Source organism: Miniopterus schreibersii (assembly GCF_964146895.1).
Source record: "Miniopterus schreibersii genome assembly, chromosome: 2".
Lineage (NCBI taxonomy): Eukaryota > Metazoa > Chordata > Mammalia > Chiroptera > Miniopteridae > Miniopterus > Miniopterus schreibersii.
Genome location: NC_138102.1, coordinates 35,105,238 through 35,121,515, shown reverse-complemented (window position 1 = coordinate 35,121,515; position 16,278 = coordinate 35,105,238). Strand labels below are relative to the sequence as shown.

General features: G+C 48.9%; 1 protein-coding gene across 1 annotated transcript; it reads right to left on the bottom strand.

The window, feature by feature from the left end:
• Window positions 1-5,688: 5,688 nt before the first annotated feature.
• ZIC5 (Zic family member 5) lies at window positions 5,689-14,390 on the bottom strand. Its single transcript, XM_081126028.1, has 2 exons — window positions 12,747-14,390; window positions 5,689-8,454 (listed from the first exon to the last, which is right to left on the bottom strand). The coding sequence occupies exons 1-2, from the start codon at window positions 14,212-14,214 to the stop codon at window positions 8,012-8,014; spliced, it is 1,911 nt and encodes a 636-aa protein (XP_080982154.1). The 5' UTR covers window positions 14,215-14,390; the 3' UTR covers window positions 5,689-8,011.
• Between the last annotated feature and the right edge of the window lie 1,888 nt (window positions 14,391-16,278).

The following is a 16,278-nucleotide window of genomic DNA, read 5'->3' as shown; positions in this document are numbered from 1 at the left end:
TCCCTCCTCACCCCACCCCCGCCACTTCGTGCAGGAACTTAAGCCAGTGTGCCACGCAGAGTGCTCGCGCGCTCTTGGCAAGGTGCCTGGAGCCGGAGCATGTGCCCAGTGCACGGGCGGGGCCGGGGCGGGGGGTTTAGTTCTGCGTGAGTGTGAGTGTGTGTGTGCAGGGGCGCACGCCCGTGCGTTCCGGGCCAAACATCCCTTACCCTGGCCTAGGGCCTGTTCATGCAAAAATTAGAAGGGAGACAGGGACCAAAAAAAGAGGTGCAAAAAATATCACCCAGATCTGCGACTGGAGCCTCCTCGGAGACGCAGACTTAGGTTTTGCAAACCTGTTGCTGGGGATGGGGGTGGGGGTGGGGGTGGGGGACCTGGCACACCTCTCTGCTTCTCTCCACCCCCTAACTCTACCAGCTTCCTGACCCGGCTAGGCGGTTCCCGCCCTAGAGCGACTCCTCCAGCTCCCGACCGGGCGGAGGTTGTAGGCCGCATGCCCCAGTCTTGGGACTGACAGATCCCAACTTCGCCCCCCTCCCCCTCGAACACAAAGCCCAGCCTTGCAGGATGGAAGAAACTGCTTCTCCTGCAAGTTGGCTCTTGGTGGGATAGGTGACCACTCTTAACCCAGGAGGCTGGAGGGAGCCCAGAGGGTACACTTAGGAGGTGGAGAATCAGACATTGCAAATGAATCTAGAGTTAAGGGTGCTAAACCCCTGTACCTGGCCACAAGGACCCAAATCACAGTCATACACACAGGAAAGAGCATTTGACCTAGTCTCCCCCACTTCCAAAGGATCTTGTGATAAGTGATAAGGCCCACGTTCATCTGGCACAACATACCAGGAGACCGGCTCCCATGGGGGTTGTGGATGTGAAAATCAATCTGCCAGGGTACCCTGCACCCCTCCACCCCGGCAAGTCTTGTCTCTTCTCATCAAGAACTAATAGTTAACATAGTTTCTTAAGACATGCATTTCATTTATGCCACAGTTAGTTGGCAGTGAGCTTCATCTCTCTCTCTCTCTTTTAATGTTAGGAATTTCCAGCTGCTGAAACCAACTTACATTAAACGCTTGGTATTGGAGCCCAGGGGATATTTTGAGGTGGTTGTTAGTGTCCTTAAATAGAACTCCACTCCTGTCTGGGTCTTTTGACACAATGAGGGTCTCAACTTTGGACTCCTTGGGGGAATATTGACAGAAATCTTCTCTGAGTCTTGCTTCAGGTCTCAGTTTCACCATCTGTAAAAATGGACTGCAGGTCCTTGGCTGAGGACCCTTTAGACTTTCTTCATTTGTGTTCTGTGAAGGGGACCTTAAGGAGGCGAAGGAAATCAGTAAAGAGGCCTGTTAGTACCAAGCCTTTGTCTGTCTTTGTAGAGGCTAGTCTCTTTGTAAAATAGTGCCCCGCCCGACTGCCTGATGGATTTTTGCAGGGCTGGGGTTTTCATTTTCTTCACGCGGGAGCAGACCAGAGAGTGGATGTCCCAACCCAGCGACTCCCGCGTGGCCCTTGTTTGCTAAATGACACTCTCCAAACTGTGCCAAAAGCAGTGCGTGCTGGCGCACTCTCCTCCCCGGCCCAGGGCAGATGTTCCCATTTTGTTCCTGCCTCCCCTCCCTCACCCTAGCCCCTCTTATTCCTTTAACGCCTGCTGATGGCTACATCCCTGCTGCCCTTAATGCAGGACGGGCCCTTCTCTTCAGCCTCCAAATGAGAAGTGACATTTGCACTCGGCTCAGCCAACACCCGAGCAGAACGTGGGGACACAGGCCTATTGACCGAGCGCGGCCGAGGGGCCGACGCGCTTGGCGGCATCCGAAGCTGCCTTAATTAATACCATCTTAAATAGTCCAGCAGCTACTGAAGACAAAGTTGAAGAAAGACTTTAAGGCTGAGTGCCCCTCGACAAGCTCTTTTTCCCGTGTCATTCAATATTTAATGCGCCCGCTTCTAATGCTACTACTGGTGTTCCTTTCTCAGCAAGGACATTATTTTTTCACGGTGCCCATAGCCAGGGAAAGCCCTTTAGGCAAAGAAAATCAAAATGTTTGTTGTTTTGGATGACTTATAACTCTTGTTTAACACAAGCACTTTCAGGAAAGTATAACAGGCGCAGCCTCCAAAGCAAACAACACAATCCTTGTGACAGAGCAGGACACAAAAAGCACATTGTCTTGCGGACTACCCCTTTTCTCTGGTGCTAGATGGGGGCCTGTCTCTGAGCGAACACCACGATGCCATTTCACTTTTGAACTATTGTTTCTGAGTTATGCCATGTGGTCAAAAGGAGCGAGAAGGGGGTTGTTTCCAGGCTCATAAGACAAACGAGTTGCCTTTTCATTGAAATCCCCCCGCGATCCTTGAAAACGGAGTTTAAATGTCACCTCCGCCTTTCTAATGGGCACAGGGCTGGAGGCGACCCTTCAAAGCGCCTGGGTGATAAACGACCCTTATTAAATATGGCCGGGACTGCTGGGAAAGTCCTTCGCCCGGCCCGCGCGCCCAAGAGCGCCCCTCGCTGTAGGGCCCGGGAGTAGCCGGAGCCTCCTCTGCAACTGGGCTAGGCCGGGGCGGCCGAGGCCCCAGCCCAGACCAGGGGGTCGGGGCGGGGGGTGGAGAGCCCTGGTGAGGGGGGGCGGCAGTTGTAATACAACTTCTTATCTGCCGCCCCCAACACGCCCGTGCGCCCCCATCCCCAGAGATTCGGCGTGAAAGGTTGGTGCGTTTCCCCCTGACTTCTTTTTGTCCGTTGCCGAGTGGCGTCTGCGAGTCTGAGCTGCAAAGTTACTGATTTGCAGGCTGCATGTTAAGGCAGCCCATGTAAGTAATTTCTCCGGGCACCCCAGCAAAGGAGAACAAATCGCTGACAAAGGCGAGCGCTTTCGATTCAGCGGCGTCGTTAAGGCAACCCCGGAGTATTCCTCCTATAATAAGTTCCACTTCAAAGGGCTTCTCATTCAGCGGTGACTGCTTCGCACTTTTATTAAGTCCGGGCTTTTTCACTCGGAGGAATCATCTGTTTGGTTATTTTTCATCGTGTTTATTTTTCACCATTCACACAGTACTTGTATTAAATAAACAAAGAACAATCGCTTTCCAAATAAAAGTACTTAGGTGGGGAGAGAAGGAAGAGGAACTGGGGCTCGGGCGCTCCTGCCCCTCCCCCTCCCCACCCCCACCCCACCCCCACTCGGCTGTCTCTCCTCCGCTCATTCTTCCTCTTTTCTCTCAAGCTAGGAGGTTCTATGGAGGAATCGTAACATAAAAGTAGATGGAAACATGTATCACATGTCACTCATATCACGTTATATATAACATTATATGTAAAATATGTATTTCTGATGAGGTGAAAATTGACTGAGCTAACTTGGCATGAAAGTAAAGGTCACTGCAACTGTATCTTAATAGAGTGTCTCGAATCGCTGTGGACCCTCTGCCAGCGACTCCCCTCGCCCTGTCCATTGCCATAGCAATCCTGATGCTCTCTGTGGATGTACCATAAAAGCAGTAGTTTGAATTTCAAAGAACGTGCCTTTGAACTTCTCCCTGCCTGATTAGGCGCTCACTTCGTGTGAATGTGTGTGCTCTTGAGTGTTTGTGCGTGGGCGTGTGTATAAGTTTCTGAGAGTTTTTGTTCAAGGAGGGGAAGTGTGCTGGAACTCACCCAGGGCTGTGGGTTTCACTGTGGGCCTCCTTAGCCATCCCTCCAGCCCTGGAAGGGTAGGTTTCCATGGCCGTGTGTCTATTTTAGTAGAGTAGGGGTGGATGGGCAAGCCAGTAGTGTGATGTGACAGGCTGAAAGCATTAATAAGCGTCAGAATTGTCTTGTGTTTCTTGGGTTCAGTTTTCCTTTCCTCTGCCTTAAGGTGATCACTAGAGAAGCGAGACTGGCTCCCCCTCCCTCTTTCCCAAATTGTATTTCCCAACCAAACTGGGATAAAAAAATACTTAAGGTGAACGTCTCTTGTGCCATTTTATAGAGAAAGAGGTAGTAGGTAGGTAGGTAGGTAGGTAGAGAGAGAGATAAAACCACTATCTCAAAAAGCTTCCACAGAATGCAAGATATAAATTACAAGACTGCAAGTGATACAAATATATGACATCGACCATAGTTTGGGCCTAGCTTTCAATAAGTTTGAGACTCCTCTTTTCCTGTCCCCAGTGCTATCCCTCTTGTGTGGCCATCTCCAACTCCTTAACAGAGTATAATTCCCACCCCAAGCTCTTTCTCAGTACTTTAGATTTTAGGAGCATTAGCTTTACCAAAGAACATCCTGAATGGGGAAAATATATACATAAACTACAAATAATATGTGTTTGAAGATTCTTCTAGCCTGGAAAACAAAGGTAGATGATTCAGACAGTGTTTGTGAGGGCCACGTTTTGCCGAGGAAAGATGAAGTCTTTGATGATAGCCAACTTAGTGTCAATAAGTGGCTTTCTTTGAGACATATTCAGATGGGAACGTCTTGCTTGCCAATTGCCATAGAAATCTTAACACACCATGAAGATTGTCCAAGCGCCAAGCCTTCCGTTCTGGACTAAATTACTTTGAAGTGGCGCAGGACGAGCAGTGGTCAATTTTAACTCTATAGACTGGACAGAGAACGCTGGGAGTGGGAGATTGTGCGTTTTAAAGCAGAAAATAAGAAGGGGAAACTTGTTTTATACACTCTATACAAGGTTCTGCTCATTGTCAGATCTTTTATCTTTTATATTTCCCATGAATGATTCATGTCTTGGTGGCTTTGTGTCACCCTTCTTTTCACAAGAAACTTCATTAGAGAGCTATAAGTTTTCCCATTGATTGGGGCCCTCATTTATGAGTTTTTCTCCTTCGTGTGCTGGTTATTGTTATTTGGCTTAAAACAACTCTTTGCAATCTGTTTCACCTTTACTACATTTAATAAACCTGACTTTTCAAAGCCACTATATCCTTTTAGAGAACTGCTTATTGACAATATTACTGATTGTTTTTAACTATTTGCCTTTTATTGGTTTTGTATCAGCTAACATTAAGAGGCAAACATTCGGCCTTGTTAATGTCAATAGCCGATTACACTAGTTTAAGCCACTTGGATATTTTGTTACTATGAATGTAATTTCTCCTTAATACCTGCTTCAAAATGCTAAGTTACTTATATCCACTCAACTTCCAAATAAACCACAATATTAGATTGGATTCTGACCGCCCCCCCATTACCTGATGTAAGAGGTATTTGATGCCAACTATTCAACTTCATCAAGATGTTTAACTCATACCCATCTCAGCTCCTGATTTTGCTTGTGTATCTGAAAGCCTCTGTCCCCAGCTCAGTCTTTTCCTCATTCCTTTTTACATTTACTTTAGAGGCTAGGCACAGAAAAAGAAATGTTAAAACTTGCTTTTGACGGATTAGAATCACTAAGGATATTAATTTTAACAAATGAATGCGGCAACCCCTAAGATTTATGCTAGTGTTACGTGCAACCTGCAGGGTTTAGTCTTTGTTAATATATTGTATTTTCTAGACTAGATTGTAAATTAAACCAAGCTGTAAAAATATTTTATTGCTTGGGGAGAGGCTACGAAATAAAGAGGTCAAGGAAAGAGAACCTAATGTTAATGTATTATGTCAGCAACCTGTTCTGTTTGGAAGAGAATGGCAGAAATATCCCATTATGTAAAACATAAACGATACATAGGAAGAATACCTTTATTAAATTTTTTACTCCATAATCACTCTTGCTTTCTATTGAAGGTACACATTTTAAGATTTTTCATTTTAGGTGTATCAGGAACCAATAAATCTGTGGCAGTTAACCTATGCATGGCAAAATACATAAAATACATATTCCTTTGTTTCATAATAAATAAGCCTGTAGCATAATAAAGAATAGTGCAAACTACCATTGAAAAAGTTGTATAAATAAAACAACTCATTACAAATCAGGAATATTTTGTTCTAATAAGTTTACAATACATAAATTATCCCCCCAAAGTTCATACCTTTTTTTTTTTTTGTCTATTTTGTAAGAGATTTGAAAGTGAATAATATGAAAATCAAATAAACTTTTAAATGTAGAATTATTTTATATTCAAGTTTTATGGTCTTTTTCTTTATAAAGGAGGGTCTGCATGTTTCATATTCACTGTAACAATTTGAAGACAACATTGAAAGGCTTTCAAAGTGACAGCACCATGCACTGTACTAGTAATATAATATATCTATAAACTATATATAATCTCAACACAATGCAAAAAAGACATGCAGGAAGAGTCCTGGTTTTCACATTACGTTGTTCATTCAAGTAAGTTTAAAAATATATTTTTCCATTTTCTCTCCTTTTTTTTTTTTTTTTTAAATAAACCATGGATCATAAACAACAATCTTTCACCAAAATGTATAATATAATTCTTTGGTGTGCTCTGAACTCTTCCAGGAAAGAAAAAAAAAAAGGATGTCTGAAAATAAATTAATTCAGCTGTACAAATAGTGTTCACACACAGGTTGTTAACAATGATAAGACTACATCAACCACTCACAGTACACGAAACAAGTTTCTACAACCCTGGGGAGGGGGTGTCTTCAGGGTCTCTGAGGATAAATTAGTGCTCTTTAGTATATTTGTATGATGTTTATGATGGACTACATTTTGCACGCAAGATGTGTTGTACCAACCAAAAATAAATTGACTAAGAGTTATTGTCCTAGGTCCTTGACCTTTTTTATCCTAGCTTGACAGCTCTGGCAAAGGTCACACATTCATCAATGTTTGGTGGTAACTATAAACCTTTTAAAAATTTTAATATGTATAGCAACTCCCTCCCCTCTTTTAATGTAAATCATACACTTCACACACTGTCATTTTCAAATGGGATAGAGTTCCGTGTGCTCAGTGATCAGGTGGAAGAAAATGCATTAAAATGCACTTTCAGGCATCGAAAAATAACGGCTTTTTAAAAGGTTGATACAAGAGTGTAAAAGAGGGGTTGGCCTACTTTAAAAACAACAGCTTTCAAAAAAAAAAAATAGGCATATTGCCAACATCACACCTCCTTAGACTTGCCTGTAAATTTTGGCATCCCAAAGAACTTATGATCTAAAACATAATTTCTTTATTACACAAGAAGTTTGGACATCGTAGAGGCAGCATCTGAGATTTCAGATTTTTTTAAAAAGCAGAAAAAAGAAAGCACTTGAATTTCTTGTTTTATAAAATATCACAGTTTCACAGTTGTCTACGGCAGCAGGTCTTCTTAGCTCCACTTCTGCTTGAACGTCACAGTAGCACAATATATGGAGATGTGTTAAGGTTGCTGCATCTTTTTTTTAAACACACAAGCAGGGTACTGAATAATCCTGTATAAAAATACAGTGTTTAGGTATAATCAGTAACAGAGTGGAAATGGAAAAGGACAATAAAACTTAAAAGGTTTTTACAAATATTTTTGGACACAGGTACAGTCCAAGATCTGTTGGCAATGCAGCAAGTGTGTGGTTTACAATCAAGAGGCCTGTGCAGAATTAGGGCCCAAGGAGGAGGCTAAGAGGCTCCAGGGAAGCCCATGTTATGTTGTCAAAGGCATTCGCAAGGCACTCTAGGAAATGCAGAGGGCCTTGTTGCTGTGTTGAGTTCTGACTTAATAATGTTCTTTCTCTCGCCTTCAAAACTACATATATTGCATTGGCCGTGTGTGTCTCTATTAACTAATCTCTCCATTCATTTTTCTTGGTACAATCTGCTCCCAGCCCTGTCCCCCTGCAACGTGTAAAGTCCAGCTTGGTTGTTTTTTTGTTGTTTGTTTGTTTTCTAGAAGAAAGAAAGAAAAAAAAAAGCCCAAATATCTTAATTAAATTAATTAAATGTACAAACACCATAGGGTTTCATACTAAATAAATAGGGCTAATTAGACCCGGTGGCAAGTCTGAGTCACAGATTTTCTCAGGCTCATCATTGTCTCAGGTTAGGATTTGGTCCAAGGACTCCCACTTATTATTTCACTGATTATTATTAATAAACTTTAATGTATCGTCCGCACAACTTCAGAGTTCCCATACATCTCCTCGTCTTCAGACTCAGAAGTGGTTCCATTGCTAGAAGGGGTGTGGAGGTGGCTGGGGGCCCCACTGGCCTGGCACACGTACCACTCATTGAGGTTGGTCACCTGAGGGGATAGAGTGCTAGAGCGACTCCTGGTTGGATCCAGCACAGGGGACAAGGGGGCCCCCACTGGAGTCCCCACTGATGAGTAACCAAGGGCTCCTGGAGAAGGTGGTGGGGACTTGCAATGAATCTTCATGTGCTTCCTCAGAGAGCTCGGGTGAGTGTAAGATTTGTCACAGCCTCGAATCTTGCAGTAGTAGGGCTTGTCGCTGGTGTGGACATGGGAATGTTTCTTTCTATCACTGCTGTTGGCAAACTTCCTGTCACAGCCATCAAACTCACATTTGAAAGGCTTTTCCCCTGCAACAAAATGTAGGAAAGGTTAACAATTGCTTTTCAGAGACTTCTCACTCAAGAGAGAAATCTTGGAGCAGGAATGAGGATGCATATTCCCATTCTCTAGAAGACCAACTCCCAGCCCAATACCTATGTGCAAGGATGCAACAGGGAAGGAATACTTCAGGGATGAGTCTGGTGACCACTCCCTGGAGGCTCTCGTTGGACCAGGCTTGTGAGAGGCTAGATGTCAGCCCTATAGCACCATAAGGGTCAGGGGGAGAATGCCTAGAGCATAGTCCAGGATGTAATACAGAAACCCAACTAGACCTGAATACCCACAGCCTCGCTCCCCTCAGGCTCTGTACATGCAAACATACAAGCAGACCCCCCACCCCATCAAGATAAATGCTGATAAAATGATACTTTTAATACATGAAAAAGATGAAAAATGAACACATACACTAAATTAAAAGTAACTGGGGGTGGTGCAGTAAATTATAATGGCATTGTTTCAGTGTTCCCCAAGATTTCACTTATGGGAAAGGAAAGGAAATAAACAAAATCTTGTTCTCTTCAGAAATAAAAGCACCTGTGAAACACACTATCGGGCCACTAGATCTTTTACAAGCCTAGCACAGAAATGCCATTGGCCTCTTCCTTCTACCAGCTTTCCTCACAACTTACAGGGCAATTAAGAGCCCAGTGGCATAGAGCCTTAACAAACATTAATAAAGAACACAAGCCTCCGCCTGAACCTGGCATTTACCTGATGCCATAAGTAAACATCTTAATAGCTTTCTACATTGCTTAATAGTAAAAAAAAAAAATAGAAAAAGAAAAAAAGACTATTTACCAGTCTTTTGGCCCATCGCCCCTTTAAGCTGCTTTTACCACCCCAGGAACACAATACCTTTAAACACAAGGCCACTAATCATGGAAGGGGAAATGCTCAATAAAACAAGAAATTCAGCCACATCACACCTTAGTATTAAAAAGCACAAAAAGACAGCAGGCAACAGTATGAATTTTCTCTCTCACCTTAGTATGAACTTGATGTATCTGAGTCCATAAATGAACAAGTCATCTCATACACATTACTATATTAATATTTTCCTCATATTTAAATGACTTAACAAGTAAAGTTAGATTTCTCCACATTTCAGCAGCTACTCTGGTGACACACAGGTATGCCCTTTCCTTGGTTTTGGAAAATTTATTTTTCTCCTTAAAAACAACTAAGTTTAGCGTGTGTAAATTATTCGGGTGAATTTTATTATCTTAATACAAATATTTCAGTGTAGTTTTTTATTGTTGTTAATTTCAACAATGATAACTAATTCAATGTCAGAGTATGTTAGCACAGCTGAAAGTATTCAGATGCCTGGAATATAACTTATCCTACTTGGAAATACTGTTTAAAAATAAAATTAGATACTGTTCAAATATACCTCCTGCATTGATCCATTGCGAGAGGAAAACAATGTAACACAATGATAATCACAACCTTTAAAAATTCTCTGTAGATGAGCTACAACAAAAAATTAATCGATTTTTAAAATCAAAACATTGGTTATGTGCCCTGATTTCTGTAGTCTACTTTAAGGTGGAAATACTAATTTAATATAGCACTCTTCCAAAAAAATTACCAGCCTTTCTTCAATATGGAACCTGAGGTGCTTTTACTCACTGTATGCAAATGTGCAACATTGTTTTTTAGAATTCTCATGTTTCTGTACAAGCTACACATCCCGGACTATGAAGAATAAACAGCTTGAGCATTGCTGGCTCCAGCAGTGCATGTGAAAAAGAGAAGCAATCTGACCCAGTAAAGGGGCGATACGGAGTGTGGAAAGGTAGAAAATTAAGGATAAAGAAATGAAGGAAAAACATAGGGGGAAAAAGAAGGGTGACAGAATTGCCTATTTTATTCAGGGGAACTAAGGGGACAGTAAGCAAATTCTGCCTAACTAGAAAGGGTGAGACCCCAGTGTTTACATTTCAGACTCTGACACAGGGGTCACGTCAGACTTGAACGACTTACAGTTTTAGGGAGTAACGGAAGCTACGTGTGGGGAACTCTCAGATCCTATCAGGTCCCTCTCTGCAGAGAGAACTCCAGTCCCGGCCAGCGGAAGGTTATAAACGCAATCGGGGACACGTGGGCCAGGAAATGGGCCTCCGGGAGTGATCGATATGTCCTGGGATCCCGGATAACCCCCAAAAAGGAGAGTGGCATGGTAGGGACGGAGTCCGGGATGGTCCCTCCCTGGACACCATGATCAGTGGCCAAGGGGCCCAGAGACCGCACAAACCACCCTGTGCGGCTGAGTGCGAACGTGGGAGGTTCGCATCCCCCTCCGAGGGACGCGGCTGGGCCCGCGCAGCCCCTGGAGCGGGGCAGCGATGCAGCCACGCGCGCGACGTGGAACCAGGACACGAACCGGGCCTAGGTCTCAGCGCAGGACCGCACCCCGCCGAGCACGCGCTCACGCCCCCTTAGCGGGGGGGGGGGGGGTAGGTGGCCGCGGGCGGCTGCGGGTCAGGCAGGGCCGAGAGAGGGACCTAGGTCAGCTTCCGTGCCATCAATTTTCAGCTTCTTGCTTTAAGGGGCGGAAAGGGCCCTCGGCTCCGGACAGCGTCCCTTCCCGGTAAGGGAAGGTCCACTCGCCCTCCGAGGCCTAGAAAAGAGGAAAGGGCAGACTCCGCTTTTAGGGGTTCCCTTTGGGGACCTCTTCGCCTCCCTGCGTGCCCCCTTCAGGGTCCCAGGCCCCTACCCCGTCTGGAAGTACTGAGCACAGAGGCAAACAGTTGGCTTAGCAGGCCCGAGAGTTTTCACGAGGGCCTCGTGGGAAGTTGATCCTTTTGGAAAAATCATTAAGGCGGATGGATCGGATTAGAAAAGAAGCCGGCAGGCCAAAGGGGCCCCCCAGAAAAATGCGCTCCTGGCCTATCATCTGCAGATCCATCCATAGGAGGCCTGTCAGGTGTGGGCGCACAGAAGCAGGGCCTTGGGCCGCCCCGACCCGGCTCCTCCGCAGATCCCCCGGGTGCCCTCTGCCCCCGCCGCTGGCCAGGCGTCGAGGCCAACGCCCTGCGGCTGCCTCCTCGCCGCCGCGGCACCGATAAATCAGCCAAGTAATTACTGAATGTAAACTCCGGTTACTTAAGTGTCCTCCGAGGGGTAATATTGTCTGTCCCTATAAATCCCGACTGCGCTCGCACTCATCAGCGCTTCCGCACAATGCACTTGTCTGTTCAAAGGGAACAGGCGATCCCACTGCCCCCGCGCCGCAGCCGCCCTCGCCCGGGGCCGTGGCACACCCACAGCCAGAGCTCGGGGAGGAGCGGGAGGGGCCTCCAGGGCGCCGGGGGCTTCCCCTAAATCCTAAGACGGGAGAGGCTTTGCAGCCAGCACCCTACTCCTCCAACTAGAACCTTCTTTAAAAGGACAGAAGCAACTTCTCCCGCACCCTCTAGGTCACGTGTGATACAGTAAATGTGTGACGACGCGTGTGTGTGGTGTGTAAGTGAGGAAGTGTGAGCGAGGGTGTACCTGTAAGTGAATGTGTCAGGGCATGTGGGTGTCCGGGCAATGAGGAAGGGGGCTTAGGAGGGAATATAAGTGTGTGAAGTTGTTTGTGTGGTGTATGCACGTGAAGATGCACGTGTGGAGTGTGAAACAGTGGGGCGAGTGTGTGCGTAAAGGGGGCTCCCCAGGGGCCTCATTCCTTTAGCATGTTGCACCCCAGCCCGGAGGGAAAGGGCGCCTTCCCCTCCTCGAGGGCCCACACCGAACTGGCCTGGTGGCCCAGACACCGCAGCAAACCCCACGCGCCCCTTTCACACGCGGGGCCTGCCACCGGCTGGGGGGCAAAGAGCCTCCAGGGCCGCTCCGGCTCCAGCTCCCCCGTCCCCCACCGCCCTCCCCGAGTTCCCGGGGCGGGATGGACGGGGCTGCCGGCTGTCCTGGGCGCCTTCCTGCTCCGGGCTGCTGCTGCTTCTGCTCCCGGGCGGCGGCGGCGGCTGGAGCATGTTGCGGGTCCCGGCGGAGGGGCTGCGGGAGCGCGGGCGGCTCCACCATGTGGGCACCCGGCGCGCGGCCCGTGTGTGCTATCGAATTACTTATTCATGGAAAAAAAGGGGGGGAGAGAAAAAAAAGAAGTCACATGTCCGGGTTATACGTATGCGGAGAAGCAGCAGAAGGAGGGAAAAATGAAGGCGAGCGGGGGGCGGGGGGAGGAAGAGAAGCGGCGGCGGAAGCGGCGGCGGCGCGAGAGGCGGCGGCGGCGGCGCGGCCGGGGACGGACACCCACCTGTATGAGTGCGCTTGTGGATCTTGAGGTTCTCCGAGCGCGCGAAGACCTTGCCGCAGCCCGGGAAGGGGCAGGGGAAGGGCTTCTCGCCCGTGTGCACGCGGATGTGGTTGATGAGCTTGTATTTGGCCTTGAAGGGTTTGCCCTCGCGCGGACAGTCCTCCCAGAAGCAGATGTGGCTGCTTTGCTCGGGGCCGCCCACGTGCTCCACCGTGACGTGGTTCACCAGCTCGTGCATGGTGCCGAAAGTTTTGGAGCAGGGTTTGGCGCCGCCGGCCGGGGGAGGCGGCGGCTGCGGCTGCGGCTGCGGCGGCCGCGCCAGCTCCTCCGGGTCGATCCACTTGCAGATGAGCTCCTGCTTGATTGGCTGCCGCATGTAGCGCAGGAAAGCCCCGGCCGCCCCTGGAAGGTGGGGGTGGTGCTGGTGCGGGTGCTGCGCGGGCGCGGGCGGCGGCGGCGCCGGGGGCGGCGCGTGGTGCTGCAGGTGGGGGCCCGGCCCGGCCGCCGCGGCCGCGGCCGCCGCCGCCGCCAGATTCAGGTTTAAGTTCACGGCTCCGTAGCCGTGCAGGGCGGCGGCCGCGGCGGCCGCCACCGCCCCGTAGTGCGCGTCGCCCGAGCGGGGCGCGAAGGGCGGCTCGGCGCGTCCGTACAACTCGGCCGCCGCCGCCGCGGCCGCCGCCGCCAGCCCCAGCCGCATCTGGCCGTTGAGCGGGTGCGGGTGGCCGCCGGGGGCTCCCGGCATGTCGTGCAGCGCGGGGAAGAGCGCCGGGCCCCCGCCGCCGCCGTCCGGGCCCGCGTAGGTGCCGCTGGCAGAGATGAACATGCCGGCCGAGTGGGGAGGCGGGGCCGGGTGCTGGGGGGAGCCGGGGCCGGACCGCTGCTCCCCTCCGAGCGGGGCCCCGTGCATGGCCGCCGCGGGGGCCGTGGCGGAAAGGTCCCTCCGGAAGACGAAGTCCCTGCTGTGGCCTTTGCCGCTGCTGCCGCCGCCGCCACTGTTGGTGGTGGTGTAGCCCGAGAGGGCAGGAGGAGGAGGGGGAGGGGGAGGGGAAGGGGGCGAAGGGGAGGGAGGAAGAGGAGGGGCCGGGGGCGGCGGCGCAGAGGGCAGCGCGCCGCTGCTGCCCCCGCCACCGGGGTAGGTTCCTGCGCCGGGGTGCGCGGCCGAGGCTGCGGCGCGGGCGGCGACCGCGGGAGCCTCAGGTTGTGCCGGGAGCGCCTGGGAGGGAGGGCTGAGGCGGAGTGCGCTCGCCTGGGCCATGTGCTCGGGTCCGAGCGGAGTGATGGCCACGCCGAGGTCAGCGCCCAGGTCCCGAGGGCGGAGGTGCGTGGCTATGGCGCGAAGTTGGGAGTGGGCGGGCGGGCTGGCTAGCGCTGGGAAGCCTGTCATATTCTGAAGAGGCCTGGCCTGAGCCGTTGCCAAATCCGCTAATCTCAGCGCTGGCGGGTTCCTCTTGCTCAAAGAGGGCTCCATCTGAACCACACAATCAGACCCATACACCCTCACTGGGGGGACTTTCCCCCCCCCCTCTGCCCGCCTCCAAAAACATGTATATATTAGGGGCTCTTTAACTTCTTTGTCCTGGCCTCCTAACTCTGCTTATTCCTGTTCCCACTCTGTCCTCCAGCGATTGGCAGAGTGAACACCACAGTTGAGCTGCACAGTGGGACCGAGATTTTGGAAATGGCACGGGTGGGATTGGAGAGCGCCTCGTGATTGGCAGCAGCCGCGGCTGCCGGATTGGCTCCCTTTCAGACCCTTGGCCCAGCGGGAATCCGCCCCGCTGCTCGCGGCCGCCTTCGCTTTCGCCTCGCGCCCCCTCCTCCGCTGGAGCCCGCATCCCCGCCTCCCCGGGGATGCCCAAGTTGCACTTGCAGAAAGTTTGCGCGGGCCCTGCGCGCGCAGCGCTCCGCGTTTCCCAGACGCTCCTTGCGGAGGGCGCGCGCCGGCACGCGGCCGGAGGGCGCGCGGTGGCTAAGGGCTGGGGGCCCCCAACTTCAAAACCCTCCGCCGCACTGAACGCAGAGCCCCTTCCAGCGTCCACACACTCTGTTGCCCCTCCCTTGGAAGAGCCCTAGGCTGCTCTCTGAAAAAAGGGTGAGCAGATGTTCGCCCTTCATCGTGCTTGCAGAGGTGATGCTAGAAACTTATTTGGGAAGGACACCCAATCTGCCAAACGCTCACGTAGGGCTCCCAGACAGGAGGCGAAATGAGGAAGGATATTAAAGTCCTATTGGTTGTAAAACAATCTAAGTAATTTGGCACCGCTAAACACCAAGTGAAGTCAAAATAAATCTTTCCCAAAAGGAAACGTTTTACCTCGACTTTTTAGCTCATGGAGCCCTTTTCAATATGCTTCAAAGGAGTTGGCTCGAAATGTAATCTCGCTGCTCATCGGTTCTAGATCTGCCACTTCCAATTAGATCTGGGAGGCGGGGGTGGGGGGGCCTTGGGGCAGCGATTCTAAATTCTGCCTCTGGTATACAGTGGCAGGGCAGGCTAAACAGCATCTCTCCAGAGGGAAGCAACTAAGTAAATAATATCCTTTAAGCAGAATTTCTCCTTCCAGTCCAGAATGTATTCCACATGTGTGTCTCAGTTTCTTTGACAGGACCATGAATTATAATTGGTCCAAGAAAATAATTATTTTTAAATCAAGCAGTATCTTCGTTACTTATTTACTAAGAGAATAACATTTAACCTTGTTATCACTTTCTAATAAACTGATCTACCAAGAGAGGTGTTTTATTTTAAAGCCATAAAAACTGGCTTTTAACAAAGTGAACCCCATATATTTCAAGTGATTTGCCATCAAAATAGTTTAAAAAGAGAAGTTTCTGCATCACTTTTTGGGGGGCTGAGAATTGTTGCATCACCCAAACTTTGGGGTTCTTACTGCCCCAAAGTGTCACTTCACCTTTAAAAATAAAGCATATTAAAATTGTGTGATGTTCTAAAATGCTCAAAATTTAAAAGTTAGGGGTTTTAATTTTCATTTTGTTGCCATGCATAAATTATTTGCAAAAAAAAATGACTAAAATTATTTTTTCTTTTGGGACACAATAAAATGTTATCAGTTAATTATTTTTCAGTCCACATAAAAACAGACTGCATAAAGCCATCATCTGGGAGTTAAGAGGTAAATATTTTCAAAAGATCCCATTCGATAGCCTCATTTACACTGGGGTGAACAATGTTTAACAGGGAACTTCCCTATGAGCCCAAGAAATGTCATTTCTCTTATACAACTGACAGCCAAACAAAGAAAATACAATCAAATTTCAAATGGCTTTTTTTCCTTTAATTTTTGATGAAATTCAAATATGAGGAAATAAAAAAGGAATGAGGACAAGCACAATGACCAAAAAAAACCACAACAGTGACAAAATCCATATCTGTATTTGGAGAGGACAAGTTCTTCTACAATTTCGTTTCAAAGACTCAAAACATCTCAAGCCAACGAGGCAAAGGTGGAGCAAGGACTGTGCCATCTCTGGATGGCTTATGGGGAAACCATCGTATTTGGGATTGTCACGA